This window comes from Dasypus novemcinctus, chromosome 18 (assembly GCF_030445035.2).
Source record: "Dasypus novemcinctus isolate mDasNov1 chromosome 18, mDasNov1.1.hap2, whole genome shotgun sequence".
Classification (NCBI taxonomy): domain Eukaryota; kingdom Metazoa; phylum Chordata; class Mammalia; order Cingulata; family Dasypodidae; genus Dasypus; species Dasypus novemcinctus.
In genome coordinates this window covers 63,219,378-63,246,597 of record NC_080690.1, presented here as the reverse complement: position 1 = coordinate 63,246,597, position 27,220 = coordinate 63,219,378, and the positions used below count along the sequence as shown (strand labels likewise).

The 27,220-nt window shown below is 56.5% G+C and overlaps 3 protein-coding genes across 10 annotated transcripts in view; 1 reads left to right on the top strand and 2 right to left on the bottom strand.

Moving 5' to 3' along the window:
• The window catches only part of GRIK5 (glutamate ionotropic receptor kainate type subunit 5), a 55,859-nt gene extending 50,534 nt beyond the window's left edge, over positions 1-5,325 (bottom strand). For 3 of the 7 annotated variants that reach the window (XM_058280339.2, XM_058280343.2, XM_058280340.2), the window contains exon 1: positions 3,858-4,035. In XM_058280339.2, coding sequence (XP_058136322.1) covers positions 3,858-4,035 — 178 coding nt within the window. Of the gene's footprint in view, positions 1-1,519; positions 2,424-2,987; positions 3,148-3,857; positions 4,036-5,145 lie in introns of those variants that run through there. The other 4 variants (XM_058280342.2, XM_058280341.2, XM_071209287.1 and 1 more) reach the window with 4 other exon arrangements.
• Positions 408-13,647, top strand: ZNF574 (zinc finger protein 574). Of its 2 annotated transcripts, XM_071209288.1 has the most exons (4): positions 408-1,301; positions 3,922-4,335; positions 5,594-6,189; positions 8,667-13,647. In XM_071209288.1, exon 4 carries the CDS (start codon positions 8,687-8,689, stop codon positions 11,375-11,377), a length of 2,691 nt encoding a protein of 896 aa, XP_071065389.1. In that variant the 5' UTR covers positions 408-1,301; positions 3,922-4,335; positions 5,594-6,189; positions 8,667-8,686; the 3' UTR covers positions 11,378-13,647. The 2 variants fall into 2 exon arrangements, with proteins under 2 accessions (XP_071065389.1, XP_058136330.1); XM_058280347.2 differs by lacking the exon at positions 3,922-4,335 and having other exon boundaries at positions 688-1,301.
• A 5,130-nt stretch (positions 13,648-18,777) lies between these two features.
• The window catches only part of POU2F2 (POU class 2 homeobox 2), a 36,743-nt gene continuing 28,300 nt past the window's right edge, over positions 18,778-27,220 (bottom strand). Inside the window, 12 exon segments of the mRNA XM_058280338.2 lie at positions 18,778-21,514; positions 21,517-21,546; positions 21,549-21,737; positions 21,979-22,052; positions 22,190-22,311; positions 22,313-22,392; positions 23,403-23,470; positions 24,619-24,803; positions 24,883-25,031; positions 25,117-25,239; positions 25,242-25,257; positions 25,362-25,475. Coding sequence (XP_058136321.1) covers positions 21,408-21,514; positions 21,517-21,546; positions 21,549-21,737; positions 21,979-22,052; positions 22,190-22,311; positions 22,313-22,392; positions 23,403-23,470; positions 24,619-24,803; positions 24,883-25,031; positions 25,117-25,239; positions 25,242-25,257; positions 25,362-25,475 — 1,257 coding nt within the window. The 3' untranslated portion in view covers positions 18,778-21,407.

The window sequence follows — 27,220 nt, the reverse complement described above, 5'->3', positions numbered from 1 at the left end:
ACAGGGAGATACAGAAGAACCCCAAGGAAGTTAAGCAGGACTAAGAAAGAGAAAAGGAAAGACAGACACAGCCTAGACATGAGAAACCAAAGGGGACAGAGACAGGAAAGAGGATGGGAGAGAGGAGGCACACAGAATCAGGCAGGCCTGAGACCCTGAGACCTGAGGTAGGAAAGAAAGCTAGTAGCCAAGTGGAAGGAGTTAGGGGACCTGCCAGAGGAGAGCCAGACAAGTGGGCTAGCAAGCAATAATGCTAAGGTGAAAAGGCAAATAGGGTTAGCAGAAAGGATCATAACGGGTACAGAAATCTTCAGGAGGAGAGAAGTGGATAGCCAGGTCCATAGAAAAGGAAGAGGCAAAAGAGGCAGAAGCAGGATTGAAAAAGCATGAGGTACTCACAAGCACACAGGGGGAGAGTGATGGAAGGAGAGAGAGAAACTCACTAACTAGGAGAGAGAATGAGAATCAGGGAAGGAAACTGAGGCCCCAAGGAAGAGTGAATGCCTTGGAGGGACACAGGCAGGGATAGGGTGAGCATCTGCATAAGGAAGGCGAGACCACAGAGGGATGAACCCACCTGAAACACTCAGATACAGTGTGGGGGAGAAAAAGAGCCAAGAACTACCAAGACCCAAAGGCGTGGGGAGGAGCAGGAACGAAAAGGCCCAGGAGGAGGGCCAGGAAAGCACAAGTGTGGGGAGAGGATGAGAGGGAGGTGGGAAGAGTAGGACCACTGAGAAAAAGACAAAGTGAACCAGGGCCAGGGCGGCAGCTGAGTGAGGGTTGGAGGTGGCAGGGGGCCTGGAGAGGATCCAGGGGAGGCCAGCAGGAATCAGATAGCAGGGGACCCTGAGAGGTGAGAGAAGGAAGACAGACGGCCTGAATTAGTGAAGGAGGAGACAAGTGAACAGAGAAACAGGGAGAGGCCAGCGATGAAGAGGGAGAAGTGGCACAGCAGTCTCAGAAAGAGAAAGACAAGAGACAGGAGTTCCGCCAGGGAAAGAGCGTGTTATCAACAGAGACACTGAGAAAGGGTTAGGCTAGCAACAGAGAGAAGTTAGGCAGAGCCAGAGAGAAGCCAGGGGACACATGAGGTGGAGATTCAGACACGGAAAGACAGCCAGGAGCTGGAGAGTGCCGAGATGGGGCTCACAGGCCAGCAGAGAGCATGAGGCTCAGGAGGAACACAGAGAGATGGAGACCCAAAGAGCACAAGAGACAGTCACAGCGGGACGGAGGCTCTCGGAGAAAGCAGGGGCAGGGACGTGCCAGGAACCGAGAGGAGGAGTGAGAGGCCACAAGTAAGAGCCGGTCAGCTCCGAGGGTCCCTGGAAGCTGGAGGACCAGGGTGGGGTGTGGGAAGCTGTGTACCCAGAAAGGCTGAGGGGATGGAGGCTAGGGAGAAGGAGGGCGCAGGACTGGCCAGGCTGGAGCGCAGGGAACACGGGGCCCGCCAGGCGGCAGGAGTGCAGCCTTTCAGGACCCAGGGCCCCGCCGCGCCCGCCCTGCAGACACTCACGGATCCTGGTGGGACGGAGGGCTGGGCTCCCGCGAGGCCCGAGGAGCGACAGGGGGGATGCGCTGGCGCTGATGTGGCTGGGGCGGGGGGAGAGGGCAGTCCACAGGCCCCCTCCCCCGCCGCGGCGGCAGCCCCCAACTAATCCAAAACGGTGGCTCTCCAGGAGGAAGAGGGAGGACAGGTGGAAGAGGAGAGGGCGGGCCAGGGAGGGGAGGATGGGGAAAGGAGAAAATGGAGGAGAGAAGGGGAAAGAGGAGAGGGGGAAGGAGCAAATGGAGGGGAAGCAGGGAGGAAGGGAGTAGAGGAAGGTGAAAACGGAAGGGAGGGGGTGCAGGCAGAGCCGGGGGAGGGGGAAGCCGGCCCGGGAAAGGGCCCCGCCCCCTCCCCTAGCCGGGCCGGCCAGGGGGGGCCACGGGGGGTGAGGACTGGGTGCAAAGAAGGAAGCCGGCCATCAGGAGAGGTGGGGGAGGGGAGGGATCGCTGGGGGGAGGGGGTCACCCCTTTCCCCCCTCCCCCCTGGAGCCTGGGCCCTGCCCTGGATGAGGCAAGGGCCTGGAGTCCTCAAGCCTTCAGCCCCCACGGGAGAAGCATGCTGGGGGCAGGGAGCGGGTGAGGAGTGGGGCTGGGGAGGACGGATGTGCTGGGAGACCTGGAGAGGCTGAGGAGGGGGTGGAAGAGGTGGAGAGGGGGAGGAGGGAGAGAAGCAGGTGGAAGAGGAAGGCGGAGGTTGGGATGGGGGGGTGCCGGGTGCAGGGCCTCGGCGGAGAGTCTGGCCACGGACTCCTGGCCCCTTATGAGAGGCAGCCGGCGGCTCCGGGTCCCCAGCTGGGCCTGCCTCCCGCTGCTGGCCGCCGCCGCCGCCGCCACCACTGCTCCTTCTCCCCTCTGAGGCCGCCGCCTGCCTGCCCGCCCGCCGCCCGCGCTGGGTCCTGGAGCGCAAGGGGGGGCGGGGGGGGGGGGGGAGACGAGGGAGGGAGGGAGACAGGGAGGAGGAGGGCAGGCGGGAGGAAGGGAAGGAGGCAGGCCGGGAGCAAGGAGGGAGGGGAGTCGGGGGAGGGGGAGCCCGTATTGGTTGGGGCTGGGGGGCCGCGAGGAGAATGCTGATGAGGGGACGGAGCTGCATTGGACGGAGGGCCCACCCCTGGGCCACCCCCTCCACCACCACGCCACGCCACCGCCCTGCCCAGGCAGCCCCAGGCACAGGAGCTCATGAGATGAGAAGCAGGCGAAGCAGGGAGACTTGGGGAGAAGGCCACAGAGATGTAGGGAGAGGGTACAGAGATGAAGGAAAATGCAGAGAAATAGAAAGTCGGCCGTCAAGACCTAGAGAGGTGGGCAGAGGCCCAGATTCACACGAGGACAAGGACAGGGACAGGGAAAGACCCACAGAGATAAGGCAACAGCCCACCAAGCAAAAGAGCAGTCCTCAGAGACAACAGAAGGCCCGTGGCAACAGGGGACTACTCACGGGCACAGACTGGCCCCTGGAGATGGGGAGGGGCCCATGGAAAGGGAAGGCACTCTTCAGGCATGGGGAGCTGTCCACAGATGCGACGCCAGGAGAGGTCCTAGGAATGGAGAGAAGCCCACAGAACGGGAACAAGGACGTACACCGCAGAGGCAGGGAAAGGCCATAGAAACAGGTGGGGGGGAGGATCCAAACCTTAGGGGACCCAGAAAGACAAGGGTGTGGTTCAGGCACGCAAGCCGTTCACTGAGGCAGGAGCAGCCGGCCCCTGGCGACAAGGGAGAATAGAGGCTCATGGAGGCAATGGCAGGGGTACAGAGAATTCCTGGGGACCTCTGAAATGTGTGGGTCAGGGAAGAGGCCCTCATTCTCTGGTCACCAGGGCAGAGAGGCAGTGGGAAAGGGGGCAACGACAAGAGCTGGAGGGCAGAGCCAGAAGCAGGAGACTCCCTCCCAGGCAGCATCTCAGAGGGAGCTGAGCAGGGCAGGGGGATGGAGGAGAGAAGCGACACAGATCTTGGAATGGGGGTGGGTGGTGCATGGCTGGGTGGGGGGTGAAATTTGGGGGGAAGGAACATGACAGTTGGTGCTGAAGGCTGAGCCCGTGACTCACTGCCACCCCCGATGCTCGTGATGGGGAGGAGACACAGGCACACTCACGTGTGGCCCCCAAGCACACGTGACCACATGCCTCGCACACATACCCGGCACATGGCAACTCTCAGGCCACACGCCAGCCTGCATGGCAGGCCCTCTGCAGCTGGCAGGTGGGGCATCCCCAACATATACATCTGACCCTGGAGGATCACTGACTTGACACACATCTCCTCATCCTATTTGGGCAACACCTACAGCCCCCCCAACACTCACCCACAGCTCCAGCCAGGCATGAAATCCCAGACTCACTCCTATCTCTGGGCCTTTGCTTCTGCAGGCACCCTGACAGAAAACATCTATCCTCTGTAAATTCCACCTGTCCGAGAAGTCTTAGTCCCACGTCACCATCTCCCAAAAGGCTGCTCCAGCTCTCAGCTTGCTCCTGTATCATCTGAAGAAAAGGGACCTAGCCAACCCAGGCAGATTGAGAAGTCCAATATGAAGGTCCAAGCAGAAAGGGACCTGAGAAACTAAGCTGGACCTTCTCATCTGACAACGAGGGAAAAGAGGACACAGGAGCACACGCAGCTTGACAAAGGCAGAGCCTAGCTTCCAGGTTCTCTGGCTCCCACTCCAGGTCCCCAGATGGCCTTAGAGCAGGCTTTGGTGCTCAGTGATTTCCCACCAACTTCCTTCCTATTTCTTGCATTCATTCACGCAACATGCAACCACAGAATATCCCACCTGCCAGGTAAGAGACCAGGGGCCAAGACTATAAACCTTAGAGTCAATTTTGGGGTTGAAATCCTGGCTCTGTCTCATCTTAATTATGGGAACTTGGACGAATTAATTTCTCTGGGCCTCAGTGAATTTGTAAAGACAGGATAATAGTTCCTCCGTCACAGGGTTGTTCAAAGTATTAAACTGAACATTGCATATCAAGCACTGAGCAAAATACACATCATAACACTCAGGAAATGGTAGCTATTACCATTAGGTTCCTTAAGATAATAAAAGTAACTCATATAGCTTTTACTCTGTGCCTTACAACAACCCTATTAGACAGGGGCCATTATCTCCAATTCACAGATGAGGAAAATGAGGCACAGGGGGCTTGACTTGCCTAAGGTAGGAAGTGAAAGGGCCCAGATTTTAATCCAGGCTTAATCACAAGACCCTGGTAGGGAGTTTAATCTAGTGGAAAGTTAAGATACCCTGTTAGTGACCAAATGAAAGATATAGCAAAAGTGATCACTGAAGAGTCATATCTGGGTCATATTCTGTGTTCTGTCACCTACTAGCTTTTCGGCCTTGGGTCAATGATTCAATGCCTCTGAGCCTCAGTTTCCTCATCTGAGAAATAGGGGATTGGACCAAGTCAATCTCACCAAGCCTCTTGCAGCTCCCTTCCCTGGTTTCAGGGTGTATCTCTGATAAAAATTTCTAACAGGGCCGGGGTAACTTATTCCCAAGCCCTGAGGGCCAGAAAGGCGGGGCTGGGGGTGGGGGGGAGAGACAGGAAAAGAATGGCCAGAGCCTCTACAACACACAGGGAACCCACCCTCCCTGAGTTGCGCGGGGTCTGACAGGTTCAGAGCCACCATGTAAGGAAGCAAACAGTAGTCAGCTACGGGGTCACTTCATTCAGGCTTTCACCCTGGTTGTCTGTCCTTCGGGTCTTCCATCCGCCCCCCCTCCCTGTTTCTTCAAATCAAACCGCTTGTTTCTGTTTCTCCTCTTTTCCCCTCCACTTCCCATTTCCCTCCTATATCCTTCAGGTTTTCCTTGTTCCCTCTGAGTCCCTCTCTTCTCGCTTCATTTCTCCATTTTTCCCTCCTCAGAATTCTCCTCAGTCTTTCCCCGTTGCTCTCGTGGCCTTCATTCCCCTTTTCCATGAAGTAAGTCTGAAGCCTTCATTTCTCCCTCCATGATTTTCGTGCAGACTTTTCCCTTCTACCCTTTGCGCTGACTCGTTTCACTTTCTTTCTTTCTTTCTTTCCCCCCTCAAGAGAATTCTGCGCCTCAATTCCGTCCCCCAAGCGCTCGCGGTGTAGCGATCCTCATTTCCGCAACTTTCCCACACTCGCCCCCGAAGCTCGAGCGCCACCCCGGCGGCCCCAAGATGGCGCCCGCAGCCTCGCTCCGCCGCCTGACGTCATCACGCTGCCCTCCGCTCCCAGCCCCGCTTGAGCCGTCAGAGGCGGAGTCGCCCAGAAGGTGGAGGAGGAGCAACCTCTAGGGAGCTTAAAGGAGGCAGCACTCGCAACCCAGGGGCAGTCCGGGGAGAAAGCGTCGCCAGAGGATTGGTTGTTTGCTGCAGGGAATCCGACGCTGCTCACCATTGGGCCAACCTAGGAGGCATGAGCGTCGATTGGCCGAGCGTCAGGAGCCAGACGGGCGGTGATTGGGCGCGTTCGGCAGTCCGCGCGGCGGCCGAGGAGGAAGGTAGGAGGGGCGTTGCTGAGGACGGCTAGAAGCGAGAGCGAGGCTGCGGAGCAGGCGAGAGGCGACGGCGCGAGCTAGAGAGGGCGCAGCGCTAGGGTGGCCGCGCGAGGGGACCCGGACCCCGGGCTCTGGCTCGGGGCGCACGAGACGGAGGAGGCGGGTGAGTGCAAGCAGGCGCGCGGAGGGCCTGCCCAGCTCGCCACCTTGCCCCCGCGGCCTCCTGTCGCCACGCCGCCTGCGCGCGGAGGGCCCGGAGTGGGCCGCGAGGGCGGGGCGGCACCAACGGCTGGCGGGCCCGGGCCGGGGCGGCCGTGGGGAAGGGGGCTAGAGTCGAGGGGCAGGCTGAGTGAGGAGGGCCGGGGACCTGGCCGCGGGGGGAGCCGAGTGGGAAGGGAAGGCCTCAGGGCTAACCCCCGAGAAGGCCTCCAAGGCACCATGTATCCAAGAGCCCAAGTCTTGGTGGTGGGACCGAAAGGGGGCGTTAGAGGGCACTTGGGTGGTCGGGGGAGGGGGGTGTTAAGGCGTGAGAAAAAAGGTAATTAAGTCATTGGAAAGAAAAAAATTAGTTATGCCCGGAAAGGTGTAGGGCGGTGAGGGTCTTAGTAGGAAAAAAAAAGGATATTAGGAAACATATCCCTAAGTTGCGGGAGAGGTCCAGGGGTGGTATTGGGTTAAACGAATGTGAGGAGGAGTTGAGCCATTGTGAAGGGGGGAAGGAGGGTGGGTATCCTTGGAATGGGTTGAAAAGGTGCTCTGCAAAGAAGGGGTTATGTAATGTGAAAAGGGGGTCGGGGTGACTAAAACAGGCTAGCGGGGGGGGGGGGGCGGGGTACTGTTTTGGAAAGAAAGAGGGAGTTAGGTCAAGGTGAACAGAGGGGTCTGGGTATTTCTGGAGGGGTGTAGGGTAGTGAGGGAGTGCTTGAGGGCTAAGGAAGAGGAGTGGTCTGGGGATCCCCTTGCAGAAGAAGGAGATGTTAGGTTAATAAGCACTTGGGAATATGGGTATGAAAAAAAGGTTTGGCCACCCTCTGTCTTGGTTAGGATGGTGGTGGGGTTGTGCATGAAAAGGGGATCCGATCCAGGGATCCCTAAAGGGGATTTGAGCAGTGGCGGGGGGGGGGGGGGGGGGGGGGGGGTGGCGGGGATATGTGTGAAACGAATTTAACCGGTTGTGAAGGGGAGTCTGGATATCCCTGGAATGGGTTTAGATTGATTGTGGGATTCTTTAGCCCAGGAGAGGGATTAAGTTGATATGAAGTGAGAGTCTGTGCAAGCCTGGAATGGGTTAGGGTGGGTCTTTTTGCTAAGTAAAGGAGCTTAGATTGATATGCGCAGGGAGAACTGGGCATCCCTGAAATGGGTTAGGGTGAGGAGGAGTCTTTTTGCAAAGAGGAGAAGTTTTGGTTAATATTGAGTCAGGGTGTGTGAAGAGGGGATCTGAGTATCCCTGGAATGGGTTGAGATTAGGTCTTTTTGCAAAACTGCTTAAGTTGATATGAAGAGGAGTTGGGGCGGGAGAGAGAACGTATGGCTATTTCTAGAATGGGTTAGGGTGATAGGGGTCTTTTTTTGTGAGAAAGAAAAGGTTAGGTTAACATTAAAAGGTTGTCTGTATCCCTGGAATGGGTTAGGGTGGTAGAAATGATGTTTGTTATGAAGAGGGATTTAAGTCAATGTGAAGAGGGAGTCTGGGTATCCCCAGAGGGGATTAGAATTGTGGGTGAGGTCTAGGTGCAAAGGGAAGAGAATAAATGAATGTGACAGGGTCTGGGTGGTATCCTGGGGGTGTGAGTTAGGGTGGTAGGAAGAATCTAGATATGAAGAAAGGATTAGGCTGCTGGGTATTCTGGAAAGGAGGTTAGGGTTAAGTAATTGTGAAGAGGGGGTGATGTGGATATCATGGAGAAGTAGTTAAAGTGGGAAAAGTGTAGGTGTAGAGATGGGTTAGGCCAATGCGAGAAATGTGAGGGGAGGGACATTTTGCACTGAGGAATCTGGACACCAGAGGGAGTTAGTGGATAGCAGGAGTTGTGTGTGAAGAAGAGGGGCTTGCACCATGAGATGGTGCTGAAAGTGGCCCCTTGAATGGTCTGGGCGAACAGAGAGACCTGAGAACCAGGGAGAGGAAGCAAGACTGTGGGAGGAGTCTGGATGTGCAAAATGGGTAGTGATGGCTTCTGTGAGGACCCTCCTGGTGGGTGGGTGGGGTGCTAGGGTAGTGTGGGTTGGTAGGGAGATGAGTCAGGGGAAGGAGGTCTGAGTGGAGAAAAGACCTGTTCCTGTGTGAGGAGTGGGACCCAGGGCCACTGGTGAGGCAGGGACCTATGAGGGAATTGGAAAGGTTACAAGGATCTGGTGGGTGGAGTTTGAAGTGAGTTGATTCAGAGGTGAGACTCGGGATAGATTCCCTGGGGAGGGACTGCGGAGAAGGTTATGAGTTTGGTGTTTTTGTTTTGTGTGTTCAGGAGAGGAAAGCTTGTTAAGAGGAGGGGGTAGAAGTGGGAAAATAGAAACAAAGTTAGAGGAGCAGATCTAAGATTTTGGGAGGTAGGGATGGTAAAGGGAGGGAACAGTCCCTGGGAAGGACTGATAGCAAAGTTTAACTGTGATTCGCTGCAACCTCTTCCCTTTTCCCAGCCCAGGGCCTTGCTGCCGCCATGACAGAGGAGTCAGAAGGGACAGTTTTGTACATTGAGCACCGCTATGTCTGCTCTGAGTGCAACCAGTTGTATGGATCCCTGGAGGAGGTGCTCATGCACCAGAACTCCCACGTGCCCCAGCAGCATTTTGAGCTGGTGGGTGTGGCTGATCCTGGTGTCACTGTGGCCACAGAGGCAGCCTCGGGCACAGGCCTCTATCAGACCCTAGTGCAGGAGAGCCAGTACCAATGCCTGGAGTGTGGGCAGCTCCTAATGTCACCCAGCCAGCTCCTGGAGCACCAGGAGCTGCACCTGAAGATGATGGCACCCCAGGAAGCAGTGCCAGCTGAGCCGCCACCCAAGGCACCCGCTCTGAGTACCAGCACCATCCACTATGAGTGTGTGGATTGCAAGGCTCTCTTTGCCAGCCAGGAGCTCTGGTTGAACCACCGGCAGACGCACCTCCGAGCCACACCCACCAAGCCTCCCGCCCCAGTTGTCCTGGGGTCCCCAGTTGTCCTGGGGCCCCCTGTGGGCCAGGCCCGTGTGGCTGTGGAGCACTCATACCGCAAGGCAGAAGAGGGTGGGGAAGGGGCAGCCATCCCTTCTGCTGCTGCCACCACTACTGAGGTGGTGACTGAAGTGGAGCTTCTCCTCTATAAGTGCTCGGAGTGCTCCCAGCTCTTTCAGTTGCCAGCTGACTTCCTGGAGCACCAGGCCACCCACTTCCCTGCTCCCACCCCAGAGTCTGAGGAGCTTGTCTTAAAGCAGGAGATTCTGACGCCATCACCTGCAGAGGTGTCTGTGTCTCAGCCTGAGCCCCTGCCAGCCTCTGACCACAGTTATGAGCTGCGCAACGGGGAAGCCATTGGGCGCGATCGCCGGGGGCGTAGGGCCCGGAGGAACAACAGTGGAGAGCCAGGCGGGGCAGCCACCCAGGAGCTCTTTTGCTCAGCCTGTGACCAGCTCTTTCTGTCACCTCATCAGCTACAGCAGCATCTGCGGAGTCACCGGGAGGGTGTCTTTAAGTGTCCCCTGTGCAGTCGTGTCTTCCCCAGCCCTTCCAGTCTGGACCAGCACCTTGGGGACCACAGCAGTGAGTCCCACTTCCTGTGTGTGGACTGTGGCCTGGCCTTTGGCACAGAGGCCCTCCTGCTTGCCCACCGGCGAGCCCACACCCCAAATCCACTGCATTCATGTCCGTGTGGAAAAACCTTTGTCAACCTTACCAAATTCCTTTATCACCGGCGTACCCATGGGGTGGGTGGTGTCCCTCTGCCCATGACACCAGTCCCACCAGAGGACCCTGTCATCAGTCTCCCTGAGCCAGCCCCTGCAGAGACTGGAGAGCCAGAAGCCCCAGAGCCCCCTGTGTCTGAGGAGAGCTCAGCAGGGCCTGCTACCCCAGGCATCTACCGCTGCCTCCTGTGCAGCCGCGAATTTGGCAAGGCGTTGCAACTGACCCGGCACCAGCGTTTTGTGCACCGGCTAGAACGGCGCCATAAGTGTGGCATCTGTGGCAAGATGTTCAAGAAGAAGTCTCATGTGCGCAACCACCTACGCACACACACTGGTGAACGGCCCTTCCCCTGTCCGGACTGCTCCAAGCCCTTCAACTCGCCTGCCAACCTGGCCCGCCACCGGCTCACACACACAGGGGAGCGCCCATACCGTTGCGGGGATTGCGGCAAGGCTTTCACACAGAGCTCCACACTAAGGCAGCACCGCCTGGTGCATGCCCAACACTTCCCCTACCGCTGCCAGGAATGCGGTGTGCGTTTTCACCGCCCCTACCGCCTACTCATGCACCGCTACCACCACACAGGCGAGTACCCCTACAAGTGTCGCGAGTGCCCCCGCTCCTTCTTGCTGCGCCGGCTGCTAGAGGTGCACCAGCTGGTGGCCCATGCTGGGCGCCAGCCCCACCGCTGCCCGTCCTGTGGTGCTGCCTTCCCCTCCTCGCTGCGGCTCCGGGAGCACCGCTGTGCAGCTGCTGCTGCCCAGGCCCCACGGCGCTTTGAGTGTGGTACTTGTGGCAAGAAAGTGGGCTCAGCTGCTCGGCTGCAAGCACACGAGGCGGCCCATGCAGCTGCGGGGCCTGGAGAGGTCTTGGCTAAGGAGCCCCCAGCTCCTCGGGCCCCACGGGCCACTCGCACACCAGTTGCCTCCCCAGCGACCCTCGGAGGCACTGCTTCTGCAGCTCCTTCAGCCCCTGCCCGACGCCGAGGCCTGGAGTGCAGCGAATGTAAGAAGCTGTTCAGCACAGAGACATCACTGCAGGTACACCGGCGCATCCACACAGGTGAGCGGCCGTATCCATGTCCAGACTGTGGCAAGGCCTTTCGACAGAGCACCCACCTGAAGGACCATCGACGCCTGCACACAGGGGAGCGGCCCTTTGCTTGTGAAGTGTGTGGCAAGGCTTTTGCCATCTCCATGCGTCTGGCAGAACATCGTCGCATCCACACGGGCGAGCGGCCCTACTCGTGTCCTGACTGCGGCAAGAGCTACCGCTCCTTCTCCAACCTCTGGAAGCACCGCAAGACCCACCAGCAGCAGCATCAGGCAGCGGTGCGGCAGCAGCTGGCAGAGGCGGAGGCTGCAGTTGGCCTGGCTGTGATGGAGACCGCGGTGGAGGCACTGCCCCTGGTGGAGGCCATTGAAATCTACCCTCTGGCTGAGGCAGAGGGTGTCCAAATCACTGGCTGACTGTCCCTCCTCCCTCTTCAGCACTGTGACTGAAGACCCTCCTCCAGCATCCCCTTAAATCTCTGTACATACTGAACCATTTCCCTCTCCCCTCCCAATCACCGTGAAGTCCTGTAACTGGATTTGTTCTAATGAGGGGGTGCCCTGGGGTCCTTGATATGCATCAGGGTCATTTCCCCTCCCCCCTTCTGCTTGTTAGCACTGGTGGTCCCAGGTTGAAGTAGTCAATAAAGACTTGAGTTGGCTGTTCCTAATACTATGTCAGGCCCAGCTGTGGGAGGAGTAGTTTAGGAGCCATTAGGCCAGGTACTGGGACTGACCAGCAGTGGGAGCGCACTAGCATTTGCTGAACTGAAGAGGACCTGGGGTCCCGTAGGCTTGGCCCTCCAAGTGGGGGCTTTTCTCTGTTGCTGCATTGAAGTAGCAAGGCTCCACTGCCACTAGAGGGCCCCACAGCCCCATAGAAAAGCTTGATGCTGGACTATTTGCTTGATGGCAGGAATATTTGGAGAAATCCTAAGATTCTCACCAACCCTGAGTCTCCCAACCCCCGCTCCCCTCATCCCTGATCTGAGGTGCACCGTATTGCACATCAGTGTGACTCCCTGAGGGTTATTTCAGACCTGGGAAAGGCATGGTCTCTGGGCAGTAGAGGAGGTGCCTCCTTCAACCAGCCCGGTCTGTGGACTGGAAAAGATTCTAAATGTGTGGCTGGGGGGAGGAAGTGTCAGTATGGGAGGTGTCTTGAAGCCCATGTGAAGCTGGCCTTTAGCTCACCCAGCAGTCAGGTTTCAGTTGGGGGGAGTGGTGGTTGGGGTGGCGGGCCAGTGTATGAACACCTCATCTACTTCAAGTGCTTTCTACATAACTTTGTAGAATTGTCACACTGATCCTGTGAGGAGAATTATTTTACAGGGAATGTGCTTCCAACCTAGCCAGGGTTTGAGCTTGAATTTAACCCAGTCTTACCTGCTTTTGTCACCTACATACCTGACTCTTCATTCTGCTGCCTTCTGGATACTTGGGGACAGAGATGGGGAGACAGTTGGGAATGCTCGGTTGCTATGGTAGTCTCCTCTTAAGACCCACACCCAGAGTAAAGGCCCTCCCCCCCCCAGTTATTAGAGATTCTTTTTTGGGGAAGAATTCTTATTTGATATCTCAGTTTTAAGTTAAAAGGGGACCATTTATTTTAAAACCTGAGACCTGCCCTTTTTGGTCCTTAGGATTCTAAGAAATAGCCCATTTCTCAGATGAGAAAATGAAGACTAAGGAAAGAGACCATCAAGATCCCACAGGTGGTAGAACCAGAGCTGGAAGACAGGTCTTCCAACCCCATTAGTATAACTTTTTTCTACATTCTGCTTACATTAAATCATTTTTTTAAAAAAGCATTCATCCATTTGATGTTCTAACAACTCCCAACAAGGAGTATTCGTCTCTTAAGCAGTTTTTCAGTCAGGGTGTGCTGAGAAAGGCACTGTCTCTGAGTAGCATCCCGGAAATCATGGCAAGTGGTGCTTAGAACTAGAGACTGCATCTTTGCAAACCTAGGCAAATAGTCTGAATCAAGGAAAGGGACAGGAGTGGTGAGAAAAACCTGAGGAAGCAGAGAAGAATGGCTCTGTTGACAGTAGGGTGATGATCTTACATCGTGGTTCTTTTTTGGAGCATCTGTTGAAAGCTTTGGATGCCCTGAGAAAAGCTGAGGTAGGCAAACATTTACAAACAATTGCAGGGGATTCATTGTTCACGTTGACACGTACCCTGAAACCTCATGGTCCTCAAAGACCCATTGCCCTGGGAAGCAGATGCAGCCCAAGGAACTGGGCTCCTGCCTGTCACGTGGGAGGTCCCAGCTTCAGTTCCTAGTGCTTCCAGGAGAAGGTGAGCTGGTGCGACAGGCAGGTGCAGCAAGCTGACACAACAAGGTAATGCAACAAAGAGAAAGGGGAAGGACAATGAGATGACAGACCAGGGAGCCGAGGTGGCTCAAGTGATTGAGTGCTTCTCTCCCATATGGGAGGTCCCAGAGCCTCCCACACAGGGTCCCAGGTTTGGTTCCCACTGCCTCCTAAAGAGAAGACAAGCAGACATCGCACACAGCAAATGGTCACAGAGCAGACTGCCAACAATGAGGCACGGGGATAAAAGTAAATCCTAAAAAAGGACACCAATTTTCCCCCAAACGGATTTACAGTTTCAATGCAATCCCAATAAAAAATCACCCTTTTTTTTTCCTTCAAATAAAAAAACAATTGCCCTAAAAAGATAGCATTAATCAAATCCTTGTTGGGTTCTGGTGTTCTGAGTTCAACAGGCAAAGGTTCACTTATTTTTTTTAGGGGGTTCCAGGGACAACCCAAGACTTTGTACATGTGAAGCAGGGCTCAACCACTGAGCTACACCCACTCCAACTCAAACTTTTTTTTTTTTTTAATTCCCCTCCCCCAGTTGTCTGTTTTCTTGTGTCTTTTTGCTGCGTCTTGTTTCTTTGTCCACTTCTGTTGTCCTCAGCAGCACGGGAAGTGTGGGCGGCGCCATTCCTCGGCAGGCTGCTCCCTCCACTCTGGGCGGTTCTCCTTACGGGGCGGGCGTACTCCTCGCACATGGGGCTCCCCTACGCGGGGGACACCCCTGCGTGGCAGGGCACTCCTTGCGCGCATCAGCACTGTGCATGGGCCAGCTCCACACGGGTCAAGGAGGCCCGGGGTTTGAACCGCGGACCTCCCATGTGGTAGACGGACGCCCTAACCCCTGGGCCAAAGTCTGTTTCCCTCAAACTTTTAATGTGTGTTAGAATCACCTGTTAGAGACAGTTCCCCCAGAGGTTCAGATTCAGCAAGGTCTAGGGTGAAACCTGGGAATCTGCATTTTTTTTTTTTTAAAGATTTATTTTTATTTATTTAATTCCCCTCCCCTACCCCGGTTGTCTGTTTTCTGTGTCTTTTTGCTGCGTCTTGTTTCTTGTTTCTTTGTCCGCTTCTGTTGTCGTCAGCGGCACGGGAAGTGTGGGCGGCGCCATTCCTGGGCAGGCTGCTCCCTCCTTCGCGCTGGGCGGCTCTCCTTATGGGTGCACTCCTTGCGCGTGGGGCTCCCCTACGCGGGGGACACCCTGCGTGGCGCGGCACTCCTTGCGCGCATCAGCACTGCGCATGGGCCAGCTCCACACGGGTCAAGGAGGCCCGGGGCTTGAACCGCGGGCCTCCCATGTGGTAGACGGACGCCCTAACCACTGGGCCAAAGTCCGTTTCCCGGAATCTGCATTTTGAGTACAGATCAATTCTGATGAAGCTTGCAGACCATTCTTAAGAAGACACTCGTATTGCCTGATTTAGTTGGGTATTAAAGTTGCAGAAGCAAATCTGTCAAGCGGACAGAATGTTGGTCCTTTGGTGCCGTGTTTTGTTTGGGTATCTTTTTGAGGTACCAGGGCTGGGGACTGAACCTTATATGTGGGGAGCTGATGCTCAACCCCTGAGCTACATCAGATCCCCTGAGTTGGTTTTTTTGTTTGTTTGTTTGTTTTTGTTTTTAGGAGGTGCCAGAAATAGAACCTGGGATCTCCCATGTAGGAAGCAGGCATTCAACCACTTGAGCCACATCCGCTCCCCTGCCAATACTTTTGATCTTACTAAATTATCAAACTCTCTTCCACTCTTCCTTTCTCCTGTACCCTCACCCCCTACCTTTCTCCACTGAATTTGCAGTATCCCACACCTGTGCCAGGCATGCAACAAAGATTGGAACAGTGACAAGGAAACCTACGACTTCTTAATGCATTTTAGCGAGAAAGCACAGTGATAGCCCCATTTCTGATTGTTAATAGTGAGGTCTCGGGGGTTCGCCCATGGCCTGGCATGTGAAGCTATGGTTTCTGCCAAATGACTCAGGATGGGCACAGTAATTCAAGTAATGAGAGTAAGTATTGCTTTGAAAAAGAAGTCAGGGGAAGGCTGTACATTGTACCACCAAACAGCTTCAAAATCAGCTCTGGTTTTAAAGGGTCTTCCTAGTTCTCCAGGGAAGAATCTGGGGATGGAGGTTGGAGGTAACCACTGTTTCCTGGCTTTCTTAGCCCTTTCCTGAAGACAGTGTTGTCCTGGAGATCTGTCCTAAGCACTTTACATACACCATCATCTCACTTAATTCTTAAAACCCTCTGAGATAAGAAGTGTTCCTCTTTTACAGAAATGGACGCTGGGGAAGCAGATGTGGCTCAAGTGATAAGGCCTCTGCCTACCATATGGGAGGACCCAGGTTCGATCCCTGGGACCTGGTAAAAAAGAAGAGAAAATGTGCCTGTGTGGTGAGCCAGTGCCCATGCAGTGAGCCATGTGCCTGCATGAGTGCACACATGGTGAGCCAAGTGCCTGCACAAGTGCCCGCGTGGTGTGCCAGTGCCTGCACGAGTGAGTCATGCAGCAAGATGACAATGCAACAAAAAGAGATGAAGGAGAGAGTCAAGGTGAAACGCAGCAGAGACCAGTAACTGAGGTGGTACAATTGACAGGGAACCTCTCTCCACATCAGAGGTCCCCAGGATGGAATCCCTCTGAATCCTAGAGGAGGAAGATGAGAAGACAAAAAAGAGAAATAGATAGGGAAATCACACAGCAAATGGACACAAACAGCAAAAACAGCAGGGCAGGAGGGGAGAAAAATAAATCTTGAAAAAAAAAAAAAAAAAGGAACGGACCCTGAAGCTCAATAATTTGTCCAAGGTCACATCTGTAAAAAGGCAGAATGAGATGCCAATTCAGCGCTGCCAAGCTCAAAGCTGGGTCAGTTAACCATGCTTTATAGGACCTACCCTACACTGCCCTTCTGTCGGTGCTCTAGCCTCAGCTGCATCCCAGGGCATCCTGAGTTCTAAAATTTGGCTTTCTAATTGATGAAAAATGTGTTTAGGCCTTACTTGGACAGTCACTATTTCAAAAGAAGAAAAACCCTCCCTTCTCCCCTCCACACACGTATACCCACCCCATACCCTGATTTCCCCTCCACCCTTCCCAGTAGAGTCAGGAGACCAAGGGTGAGCAGGCATCATTTCTCTCTGTACAGTTTTTAATTTTTTATTTTTTGATGTTTGTTGTTCAGATGAATGACACACTCAAGTTACAAAAATGGGGCCTTAAAAGAAGCACATTGTACAATGAACAAGCAGATTGGAGTTAAGAACACTGAAACGCTAACCCGCTACCACGAGAAGAGACAGGGAGGGGTAGAGGTTGGGAAGGGAGGGGCTATCGACACAGGGTCAGACAAAACTGAGAGGGGGCTGACTGGGTGAGGACAGAGGAAAGGTGGGTCTTCCCCAGGGCCTACTTGGTTTCCAGGGGCCACTTCCTGGTCTCCCCTGCCCACTACTTGCCACCCCTCCCATTCCCCACCCGCACCACCATTCCAACCTGGTCATTCATGGGAGTAGGTGAGAGACAGCCACCTTGAAAGGGCTGAGCCAATCAGATCTTTACCTGGTGGGGCGGTCATCTAGCTAGTGCAGCCCTGGATTTGGAAGGTGATGGTGGCCAGCAGTGGGGATAAGAGGCCAGAAAGAAGCTAGCAGAGAAGAGGTGACCAAAGATCAGGCCTACTTTTCCCTCAAAGACCCCCTGCCCCTTCCCCACCCCTCCATGATCCAAAGGCCCTCTCTCCAAGGTTGTCGAGAGGTCCCCAGTCACCCTGCAATTATATAAATAAATAAATACTGAGCCCCTGGGCTTGGGGGACAGGTTGGGGAGGGGCAGCAGGGAAAGAGGAAAGGAAAGAGCAGAGGAAGGGGGAGGGCAGAGGGGAGGGATCACAGACATAGTAAATAGGTTGTCTCCGTCCCAGCAACTCTTCCATCTGGATTTTTCTCTCCTTTTTTGTTTGTTTAATAAGGAGCTAACATCTCAAGGACAAATACTTAAAATATACATTATTTTTTCTTTTTTTTTTTCCGCCTTTGTCATCGTCGTCTTGCTTTGGAGACTGCTGAGGTCAAAGTTCAAGCCGCACCAAGGAACTGCGGCTTGGAGTTTTTGTGTATATTTTTTTTATTTTTATTTTTTAATTTTTTTCACTTTTTTTTCCAACTATAAAAAGGTAGCGGAGTTGTCTGTGGGTTTTTTTTTTTAAATGGTTAAATCTTTGGTTTGTTTCTTTTTTCTCTTGGAGGCCTTTATCTCTCGCACTGCCGTTCCCACTCAGAGCCGGTGGGGGCCCGCGTGTCTTGCTCAGTCTGTCTCACTCTCGCTCTCACTCGGGTTTCCCTACCCTGGGCTAGAGGAGGAGAGAGGCACCCTGGGATGTAGGTGGGTGAGGGGAATCTAGCCCAGGCAAGAGCTCACTCCCTCCTGGCCGCCCGGTACGGGGCGTCCCAGGGGACAGGGCTCGGAGGCCCTCTCCTGGCCTTCCCGGGGAGGAGAAGGGTGGAAACCATCCTTCTTCCAGCCTCCTCCTGTTCTTGGCCCCTCTCCTCCAGGGGCTTGGGTTCCCCACCTCTACCCACCCCCACAGACCCCCCAGCCCCTTCCTCCCACTTCCAGCCCCACCCCACCCTCACCCCAGAAGAGACCAGAGAGAAGTGGTTTAGTTACTGGCATCGTTTGTGGGTTTTTTTTGGCACGATTGAAAGGCCCACCGTCAGGGTAGACCCAGTCTCTGTCCCTCCCTTAAGTAGGAGATGAGGGGTCGGGGAGAAGAGAAATTCAGTGGGTTCCCCTTCCTCCAATCCACTCATCTCTCTTTCTTCCCAGGGCCCTGGGCCCCCCACCTCAGACATCTAGCCTAGCCCAGTGCTAGCCTGGGGTCTCCCTCCCCATCCCCCCGAAAAAAACACCCCCAGCCCCAAAACTCTCTCGCTCATGCACACAGACACACGGACATGGGCTCTTTACAGACCACAAAATAAAAACGATGAGATAGTTTTGTTTCCCGGAGTCGAGACGGGGGGGACTGGAGTTGAAGGGACAGAGGGGGGTGGGGGGCACGAATTCCCCCATCACCTTCCCAACCCTGGCTCCCTCCAGCCCCCCCGGCCCCTTGCCCTGGCTGGCCCCCCAGCCAACGATATTTGGTTTCCTTTTTTTAACATTAAAGTTCTATGAGGTATTTGGTGCCTTATCTCGAGTCCTCGGGGGAGGGGGGGCCCAGGGGGGAGACCTGGGGCTCACCTGCCCCTCCCTCCCTCCCACCCCCTTCCCAATATTTGGTTTCACAGCTGTAGTTAAAGCTTGGGATTTGGTTATTTTTTCCCCCTCCCAGGAATTTTCTTTCCTTTTTTTTTCTCTTTTCCCAGGTTGTGGGGGTTGGATGGGGAGGGTCCCCTCCACCCCCGGCTGCACGGGGGTCCCTCCACCAATGTCAGGGCATCCGCCCCATCCCTGCCCCCTGCTTCCTCCTCTCCTCTTTGCCCCACTTACCCCCACCTGGGGTGGGGAGAGGTCCCAGGTGCGGGAGGAAGCAGGATAAAGTGGGTGGTGGTGAGTCCTGGATTTTCTTTCCCTTTTTTTTTTTTTTTGGTCTAGAATCATAGTTTTTGTTTGAGTCATCTCCACCGTGCCTTCCATGCTGCCTGTCTTCTGGAGGGGGTTTTTGGTTAGCATTCCTTTCATTTTGCTCTGCTCAGATGTCCTTCCTCTCTGGTCAGGAGCCCTCGGCCTCTCTGCAGCCGTGGGCTGGGGCCCAGGCCCTCTCGCCAGTCCCTTCTCTCTTCAGGAAATCAAAATGGACACACTCAGAGGTAGGGTGAGGGCAGGGAGTCGGCTCAGCGGAGACACTTACATTCCGGCGAGGATGGGTCGACCACACGCAGGTCCCGTCGGTGCCGGGGCGAGAGGGGCGGCTGCTCCCCTGCTGCCCAGACAAGGCACCCAGAGGCCCCGCAACGGCCCTTCCCTGCGCCAACGGTCTCATTCCCGGGTGGGAGAAGGGAGACAAGAGAAAAAAAGTGGGCGAACGCTGAGGCCTCCTCCTGCGGAGGGTGTGGACGCCCCGGGGGCAGCAGGCCGCCGCCTCCGCCGATTCCCCTGGGCTCGCGTCCTGCAGGGCGACACTTTGGTTTGAGGAGACACAGAAAGAAAGAGGGTGAGAGAGGTGAGAGAAGAGCCGGCCAGAGGAGACAGGACAGAACGCAGAGAGGAGAGACGGAAGGAAACAGAAAGAGAACTCAAAGGAGGGATCAGACCACCCGAAAGTCCGTCAGCTTCCCTTCCTCCATTCTTTTTGCTCTCATTCCTTTTGTTCCTGCTTTTTTTTTCCCCCTTTAAAGCTTTTTCAGTTGATTGGGGGCCACTCAGCCCTGTCCCTGACACCCTCTCCGGCCCCTCCCACCCGCTTCCACCCACCCCGGCTGAGGGACAGGCCGTGCCCCAGCCGCCCCCCGCTCCGGCTTTCCCGAAGATGACGTCCATGAGGTATTTGTGAAGAGAAAGAAGCTTCCATCCTCCCATCCGCCTCGGGGACCAAGGCCCTGCGCCACCGCTGCCGGGTCTTGGCTCCGCCTGGCGGCTTCTCCTTCGTCTGAAGAGTCCTTGTCTTCTTTCCCTTAAATATATATATATCTCTATAAATTCTTTTTTTTTTTTCTAGTTTTCATTATTGTTTGGTTTTTTGGTTTTTGGTTTTGTTCAGAACTTTGTCGGCCTCCACAGTAGCAGGAGGGCAAGGTGGCTCCCAGTGGCGTCTTTCTGTCCCCCGTCGAGACGTGTCCGGGCTGGGCGAGCACGGGGTCCCGCCGAGACTTGGGGGGAGGTCTCGTGGGGTGGTGCGCCCTCTCGGCTGGGGACCACAGGTCATGGCACCGTCCCCGCCACGCGGGCCCTGATGGGGACGCCGTCTCGAGGAAGCCCGCCGCTGGGGTGCGTGCGTGTGTGCATGGGCTAGGGGGGTGAGGAAGAGGCATCTGCCAGTACGGGGGGCACGGAACGAGGTGAGTTCTCTTTTTGGTTTCTGGTTAATGTCAAAGAACGTGAAGGATCCCACGGATAGGCACTGGAATATGAATTTTTGTTGTTGTTGTTCAGGGAAACTGACAGACGAGGATGGAGAAAAAAGACAGCTTGAATGCCCTCACCTTATCCCCTCTTGCCAGAAACTTCCACCTTCCCAAAGGCTGGGCAGGGGGGCAGATTCCATAGCAGAGGAGGGCGACAGGGTTGAGGTGGGACTTGTGAGAGCTAGAACTTGGCAAAACGGCCTAGCCCACCCTTCAAAGGGAAACGGGGAGGTGCAGGGGGTGACAAGTCTTCCCCAGGCCTGCCCCTGAACTCGCCCCTGCCTAGGGGGAGGGGGGATTAAAGCAAGACCCCCTGCCCAGGCGGGGAGAGCTGGGGGAGAGGGGGACACATGGTAGGAACACATTCTGTTGAGGGCAACGCTAAAAATTCTGTACATCCTTTGGATGAAGCTACTGAATATTTGGTGTAGGGTTGTCCAGGCCCCTTTTCTTTCACCTTCTGGAAAAGGACATTTGGCCAGGGGTTCCGAGCCCCACCCCACTGCCCCAGGCCATGCCCTGTGTTCCAGGACCAGGGCTGGGAGGCGAACACATTCTCTCTCCTTTTCTGGCTCCCGCCGGGGCAGGGGCGGTGCGCTTGGGGGCTGGCCCCATAGCCGGGGCCCGGGCGGGGGGACCCCTGGCTGGCGCCCATTTGGTGTCTTAGTGGTGAGTGTGAGCGCGCTGAGGTCTGGCTCGCGAAGGGTTTTTGGTTTATTTGGTTTTGTGGGGAGTTTGTTTTTGGTTGTTTTGTTTTTGTTTTTTGGTTTATTTTTCACCTCTTGGTTCCTTTGGGGCAGCTGGTTTCTGTTGTGATTATTTTTGGTTTTCTTTTGGTTGGTTGGTTGGTTTCTTTTCTTTCTGTTTTTTTTTTTGTTTTTTTTGTTTTTTTGATTTTTTGGTTTTTGGTTGGTTGGTTTTTTTGGTCTTTCCTCCTTGTCACTCCTGCTCCTGGGACCCTCCGTGGCCCCCACCGCTGGCCTTCTCGCCCTCTTCGCGGGCGAGGGACTGAGGTGGGGACAGAGGAGTCGGAGGGGCGCGCGGCCCTCACTCGGGCTTGGCCCCTGCCTCGGGCCCCCCCGGGCCTCCAGGGGTCTGTGCGGCCGCCTCGCTGCAAGTGGACGAGGACGAGGACGAGGACGAGGACGAGGAGAGAGGCCAGGAGACTTGCTGGAGATGGAGGCGCCACGGCTGCAGCGGCCGCCGAGACCAGGCCCACCCCGGGCGGGGCGCTGAGCAGGGGCAGCCCGGCGTGGTTCAGGAAGAGCGGCGAGGTCACCAGGCCGGGGCTCCCCGGGGCCGCGCCGGCCGCCCCCAGCACCAGGTTCCCGCTGCCGTCAAGGCTGGTAAGGGGCAGGGTTCCACCAGAGGCCAGCGCTGGCGGGAGAGAGAGAGGCCGGGCTGGGGGCGCGCCTGCCGCGTCCTGCCCCCACAGCTCCCCGCTGGCCCCGCTGACCCCCGTCAGCACCCCGCACACCTTCCCCAAAGGCCAGATGGGCATGAAGAGGCGAGCGATGCAGTGAGCGGGGCAGGATGGCATGGCTGGAGCAGCAATGTGGGGGCTCGAGGCCCCGGGGGCAGGGCTGGTGACGGTGGGAGGGACAGGAGGCGCACGCACCTTGGATAGTGGCCAAAGGGTTGTTGCTCATGAGGGCTGGACTCAGCCCGGAGCTCAACCCCACCATTGTGCTTCTGCAAGAGGCAAAGCAGAGGCGTTAGCAGGGGCGGGGGCCCCCCCGGCGGAACTGGGGTGCAGCTCCCCCCACCCCGGGAAGCAGCAGCAACCCTGCTTCTCCCTGCAGCCTCCCCTGCTGCGGCTGCCCACTTACCCCGTGCTAGGGTTCAGGCCCGACAAGCCGATAGCCGGGTGGCTGCCTTGAGGGCTGGGATTTGTGCTGTTGGTGGTGGCCGGGGGTGGGGGAGTGATAGAAGGGATGGAATTGAGGGGGGGGCGCGGCCCCGCCCCCGCCCCCACCCCCTCCGGCTGTCCGGCTGGGGTGGAGCGTCCCCACAGCTGAGGATAAGGTAGTAACTGCCAGAGAGAGACGGAGAGAGGGAGGCTTCAGCTTACATGAGACCTCCCCAGCCCGACCAGCCCGGCACCTCCCGCCCTCGTTTCCTGGTGCCTCGGCCACAGCGACAGCAATCGTGGCAGCCAGGGCAGCTGTCCCCTCTTGAGCCCACGCCCGGGGCCGCTGTCGGCCGCACCTGCAGACCCCACCTGATTGTCAAATGCAAAGCGGGGCGCAGGCGGGGAAGAGGCGCTCTGTGCTCTGAGGGCTGCTCCGCTCCGGCCAAGGGACCCGGCTGCCTGGCTGAGCCACCAGGCCAGCGCCTTACCCCCTCGGGCCTTCGGCTCCCCATCCAGCACAGGGGGATAATGACAGAAACCACCTCACGAGAGGAGCCCAGGACTACAGGCCTGCCCTAACTCCATCACCTCTGTTTATTATTTCTCCACCTGGGAGGGCAATGCGCTGCTTGTTTTATATTATCCTACTGTAGATGGCATTAAGCATGCCCTGTGCCAGGAAGGCGGAAGAGGGAGCTTTGGGTCCAAGAGCTGGTATATAGGTGTGTGTGTGTGCAAAGCAACCCGCACGCACACATACATACACGCTCCTGTGACTATATAATATAGAGAAGATGCATTTCTGTATACATACATGTATATGTGCATTTACATCTTCTGCATGTATCATACATTCACAAGAATTCGATAAAAACCGAGGCTCGAGGAGGTAGAGTTCATGCAGCTTGCAAAAGACTGGCTAGAGTGCGCCAGCTTTTAGCAACCCAATGCTCTTCTCATATAGAATCGAATCAGAGCAAGGCTGAGCTGCTCCAGCCAAGGAGGGGGTGGGCCTGCTGGCCCCCCTCGGTCCCCTCCCATGACCCCCAAACCCACGGGCTCAGCCTAGAGGCCGCAGATTCCCAGAGCTGCCCGAGAATCTCAGGCTCCAGCTGCGCCGCACCCTCACCCCCCCCCCCCCCCCCCCCCCCCGCCGCACACACCCGCACCCTCCCTCTGCCCTTCCTGACCTGTTGTGCTCAGACTGCTGGAAGCTTGGGACAACGGCAGGGTCCCCCGCGCCCCCTGGGGGCGTGACCTGGGGAGAGAGGAAAGGAGCTACGGTTAGCCACTGGGTCCCACAAGCCCCAGTGCACCTGGGGGTACGTCCCCCTGCACCTCTGCACCCAGCAAGGGGGAAGAGGGGCTGTGGGTGCAATGCGGAATCCTGGCCGGGGCATCTTCTTCACAATTGTCGGGCGGGCTGGTCCTGAGCCCCCAGCAGGCACAGGGGGTTCCCCGCCCCTGGGACGCTGGCGCCACCTGCTGTCCGAAGGGACTGTGCAGCCCAGCTCACTTGGCTTGCCCCTGGGATTCCCAGAAACCAAACTCCTTTCCTAGGGCCAACTCAACACTGTCCTTTGAGGAGTGAGAAAGGGGGGAAATGCAGGAGAAACTGCTCAAAGTGTTGCAGGCAGGTCTGAAGTGCACGAGAGAAAAAGAGAGAAAAGGAATACAGATGGAGCTGTGTGTGTCACATTGCCTGGTTTTCTGGGACCATCCCCCCAAGCCTCCTCCTTGGTCTCCCTGCCTCCAGTCTCGACCCTTTTCCATCAGCTCAGAAACTTCCCTCTAAACTTGGCCCTGTCCCTCCCCTGCTCAAAACCTGCCCTCTCCCCTCCATCTTCAGGGCCCATGGTTCAAGTCCCTCAGCCTGAAATTTGGGGTGCTTGGGCCCCCCACTCGGTCATCTGCATCCCAGCTCCAACCCCACCAAGTCACGTCGGAGTTCCCCTTGAGCCCTCGGCCTCTGCAGGCTGGGCCCTCTGCCTGGAAGGCCCTTCTCTCTCTCCTCCGTGGGCCTGTCTCACTCCCTCTCCTCTAGGCCTTGGCTGAGACAGTCCCTCCAGCTCCTCTCTGAGCCTCGCTAGCTGGGGAAGGGAGTTCCTCGCTGTCTGTGGGGGCCTGTGGAAACTGGCAGCCAGTGCCCGCAGGTGCCGCCGCCGGTCTTGGTGCAGTTGGGCACTGCTGTGCCCTGGCACCACGGTCCTGGATGTGTCATCCCGTGTGGCTAGTCCCTGGTAGCTACATCAGCGTGTGTCTCTGGGCACCTGCCTGCCCTGTGGGCAATCACAGATCCCTAGAAGTTGCGAGAGCCCCTGTGTGACTGTGACACCGGCCTCTCCCTGCCTGTGACCTAGGAGCTGGGGACAACTCAGAGGGCAGTGGGCGGGCGGAGGGGCGGGCTCCTGTACCAGGTGGGGGCTGTAGCTGGCCGGCTTCCCCGGGCTGGGCAGCATAGGGGCCGCGCTGCAGGGGTTGATGCGTTTCTCCTTCTGGCGCCGGTTGCAGAACCAGACGCGGATCACTTCCTTCTCCATGTGCAGCTGCTCGGCGATCAGCAGGATCTCCTCTGAGGTAGGCTTCTGGTTCTGCGGGCAGAGGGCTGGTCAGCGCCGGGCCTGCCCCTCCGGCCGCCCTCCAGGCCGCCGGGGAAGGGCGGGGCCTCACCGCTAGAAAACTCTTCTCTAAGGCGAAGCGGACGTTGGTCTCGATGCTGGTCCTCTTCTTGCGCCGCCGGCCGGGGAGCCCGTCGAAGCCCAGGCTGGGGCTGCTCAGCTGGTTGGGGCTGGGCAGGCTGGAGTCCACAGACATAGTCTCTGTGCCCAGGAGGAGACAGGCGCGTGAGGGGCGCCTCCCCGGCCCGCCGCCCCCGCCCGCCCGGGAGCCCCAGCCCAGGCCCACCTGCGTCGTTGAGCCACTTCTCCAGGAGGGGCTTGAGTTTGCACATGTTCTTGAAGCTCAGGTTGAGGGCCTCGAAGCGCGAGATGGTCGTCTGGCTGAAGTCGTTGCCGTAGAGCTTGCCATGGCCAGGCCCACGTCGCCCTGGGCCAGCGGGGCGGGGACAGGGGTCAGGGCTGGCTCTCCTGGCAGGTTGTCCACCCCGCCCCCCCACCGGATGCCCACCCGCCGGCCTGCTGGCCCCAGACCTGCGTGAAGCCCAGCTTGATGCGGCGCTGCTTGAAGGTGCGGGCGAACTGCTCCAGCTCCTCCAGGTCACTGGGCTCCTCGGGGTGGGATGGGGGCTCCAAGCATTTGGAGGGCTGCGGGTGCGAGAGGTGCGGATCGGGCAGCGTGGGGCGAGTCACGGCCTGGTGGGGTGGGGAGGTGGGTGGGATGCAGGACGGAGGACCGGGACGGGGCTCAGCAGCGGCTGGACGGTCCCCGTTCCCTCCCTGGGTTCCCGCCTCTGGCTCTGGACTCGCCTCCACCTGCCCGGGGTAGGCCCCTCCACACTCAGGTGTCTCTTCTTGTCAAGGTGCGGCCTCTGCCCACCCCCCGCCACCCTCTCGCTCTCTGGCACTCTGTGCACTCTCCCTCTGAGCCTGCAAGTCCCAGAAGGGGCAGCCGGCTGCTTTTGTCCTCCTGTCCATCCCATGCTGGGAACACGTGCAGTGAAGGGCTCCTCTCTGGAGCTGGGGACGGGGTTTTCATCCTGGCTCTGCCACCAACTTGCTGGGTAGCTTAGGGCCAGCACCCTAACCTCCTGGGCCTCGGTTTCCCCTCTGCGGGATGGGAAACAATCACTGCTGCTCTGCCTACCCCAAAGGGTTGTAGGGAACATCGTGGTAAGAATGCATAGGTTGCAAGTAAAGTATAAGTATAAAACGTAGAGAGGAGTGGATATGGCTCACGTGGGTGAGCGCCTACTTCCCATGTATGAGGTCCTGGGTTCGACCCCTGGTACCTCCTAAACACACAAAATAAACGAAAAAAACCAACTCTCATTGGGGAGCGGATGTAGCTCAGTGGTTGAGTGCCTGCTTCCCATGTATGAGGTCCTGGGTTCAATCCCTGGTACCTCCTAAAAAAAAGGTGGATGGGGAAAGCCATTAGGGAGATTTACAAAGAAGCAACAGCTCTACTGGAATGCTTCATTTCCTGAATAGTAAAAGATCTAAATAAATATGGCAAAAGGGTGGTGGGTGCAACGATGTTTGTTACATGGGTCCAAGATCAATTAATTATCCAAAATCCTTGGGCCAGGTGTGTTTTAGAATTCAGCATTTTGGGGGGCATACATCATAGATCACATGAGCTCTCCATCAGGGTCAAAGGTGCACTCTGTAATCAGACACAGTGACGACTCTGCAGCAAAGCATGAATCTCACACCAAGAGGTATAAATGAGGTCAGGCATGGCCTCATATTAGCTCGGGTCAGGTTTGCAGCCAAATGAGTTCTGGTGCCAAAGTTACAAGGAAAACTTGATTTTCAGAGCAGTTTGGAGTTCAGAATTGCAGATAACACATTCGTCTCCAAACATTTTTGGACTTTCTGAAATAGCTTCGATCTCTTTTTTTTTTTTGGAAAGGACGTTTAAAAAAAAAAAGAAGGGTAGGGAAGAACTTTGAAATCTGTAGAAGGTCACGAAAGATTATTAAAGTCTAGGACCTGCTCAGCAAACTGAAAGAAAAGCTTTGGGAGCCAGGCGGGGGCATAAAGGAGCTGCGGCCAGCTGCTGGTTGCCCGAGGTGCCCATGGGCCCCATGCCCATCCAGTCTTGCAAGATCTGGTTTGTTCAGAGAAGCTGGACATCTGGCTCTTGCTCAGAATTTAGTTGACAACTGATTCAGTTACAAAATAAACCAAAGCAAAACAAAACTGTGTGAGCCAAATAAGACTTGTCTTTGGGCCCCCATTTCCATCTCTGGGCAGGGAAGCAGATACGCCTTAGTAAACAATAACCTTCCTTAGTAAACAAAAACCTTCCTCAAAGAACCCTTCCAGCTGCAATGCTAGAAGAGACCCAAAGCACCCTTAACCTAAAGGCTCACAAGCCCCCTGAA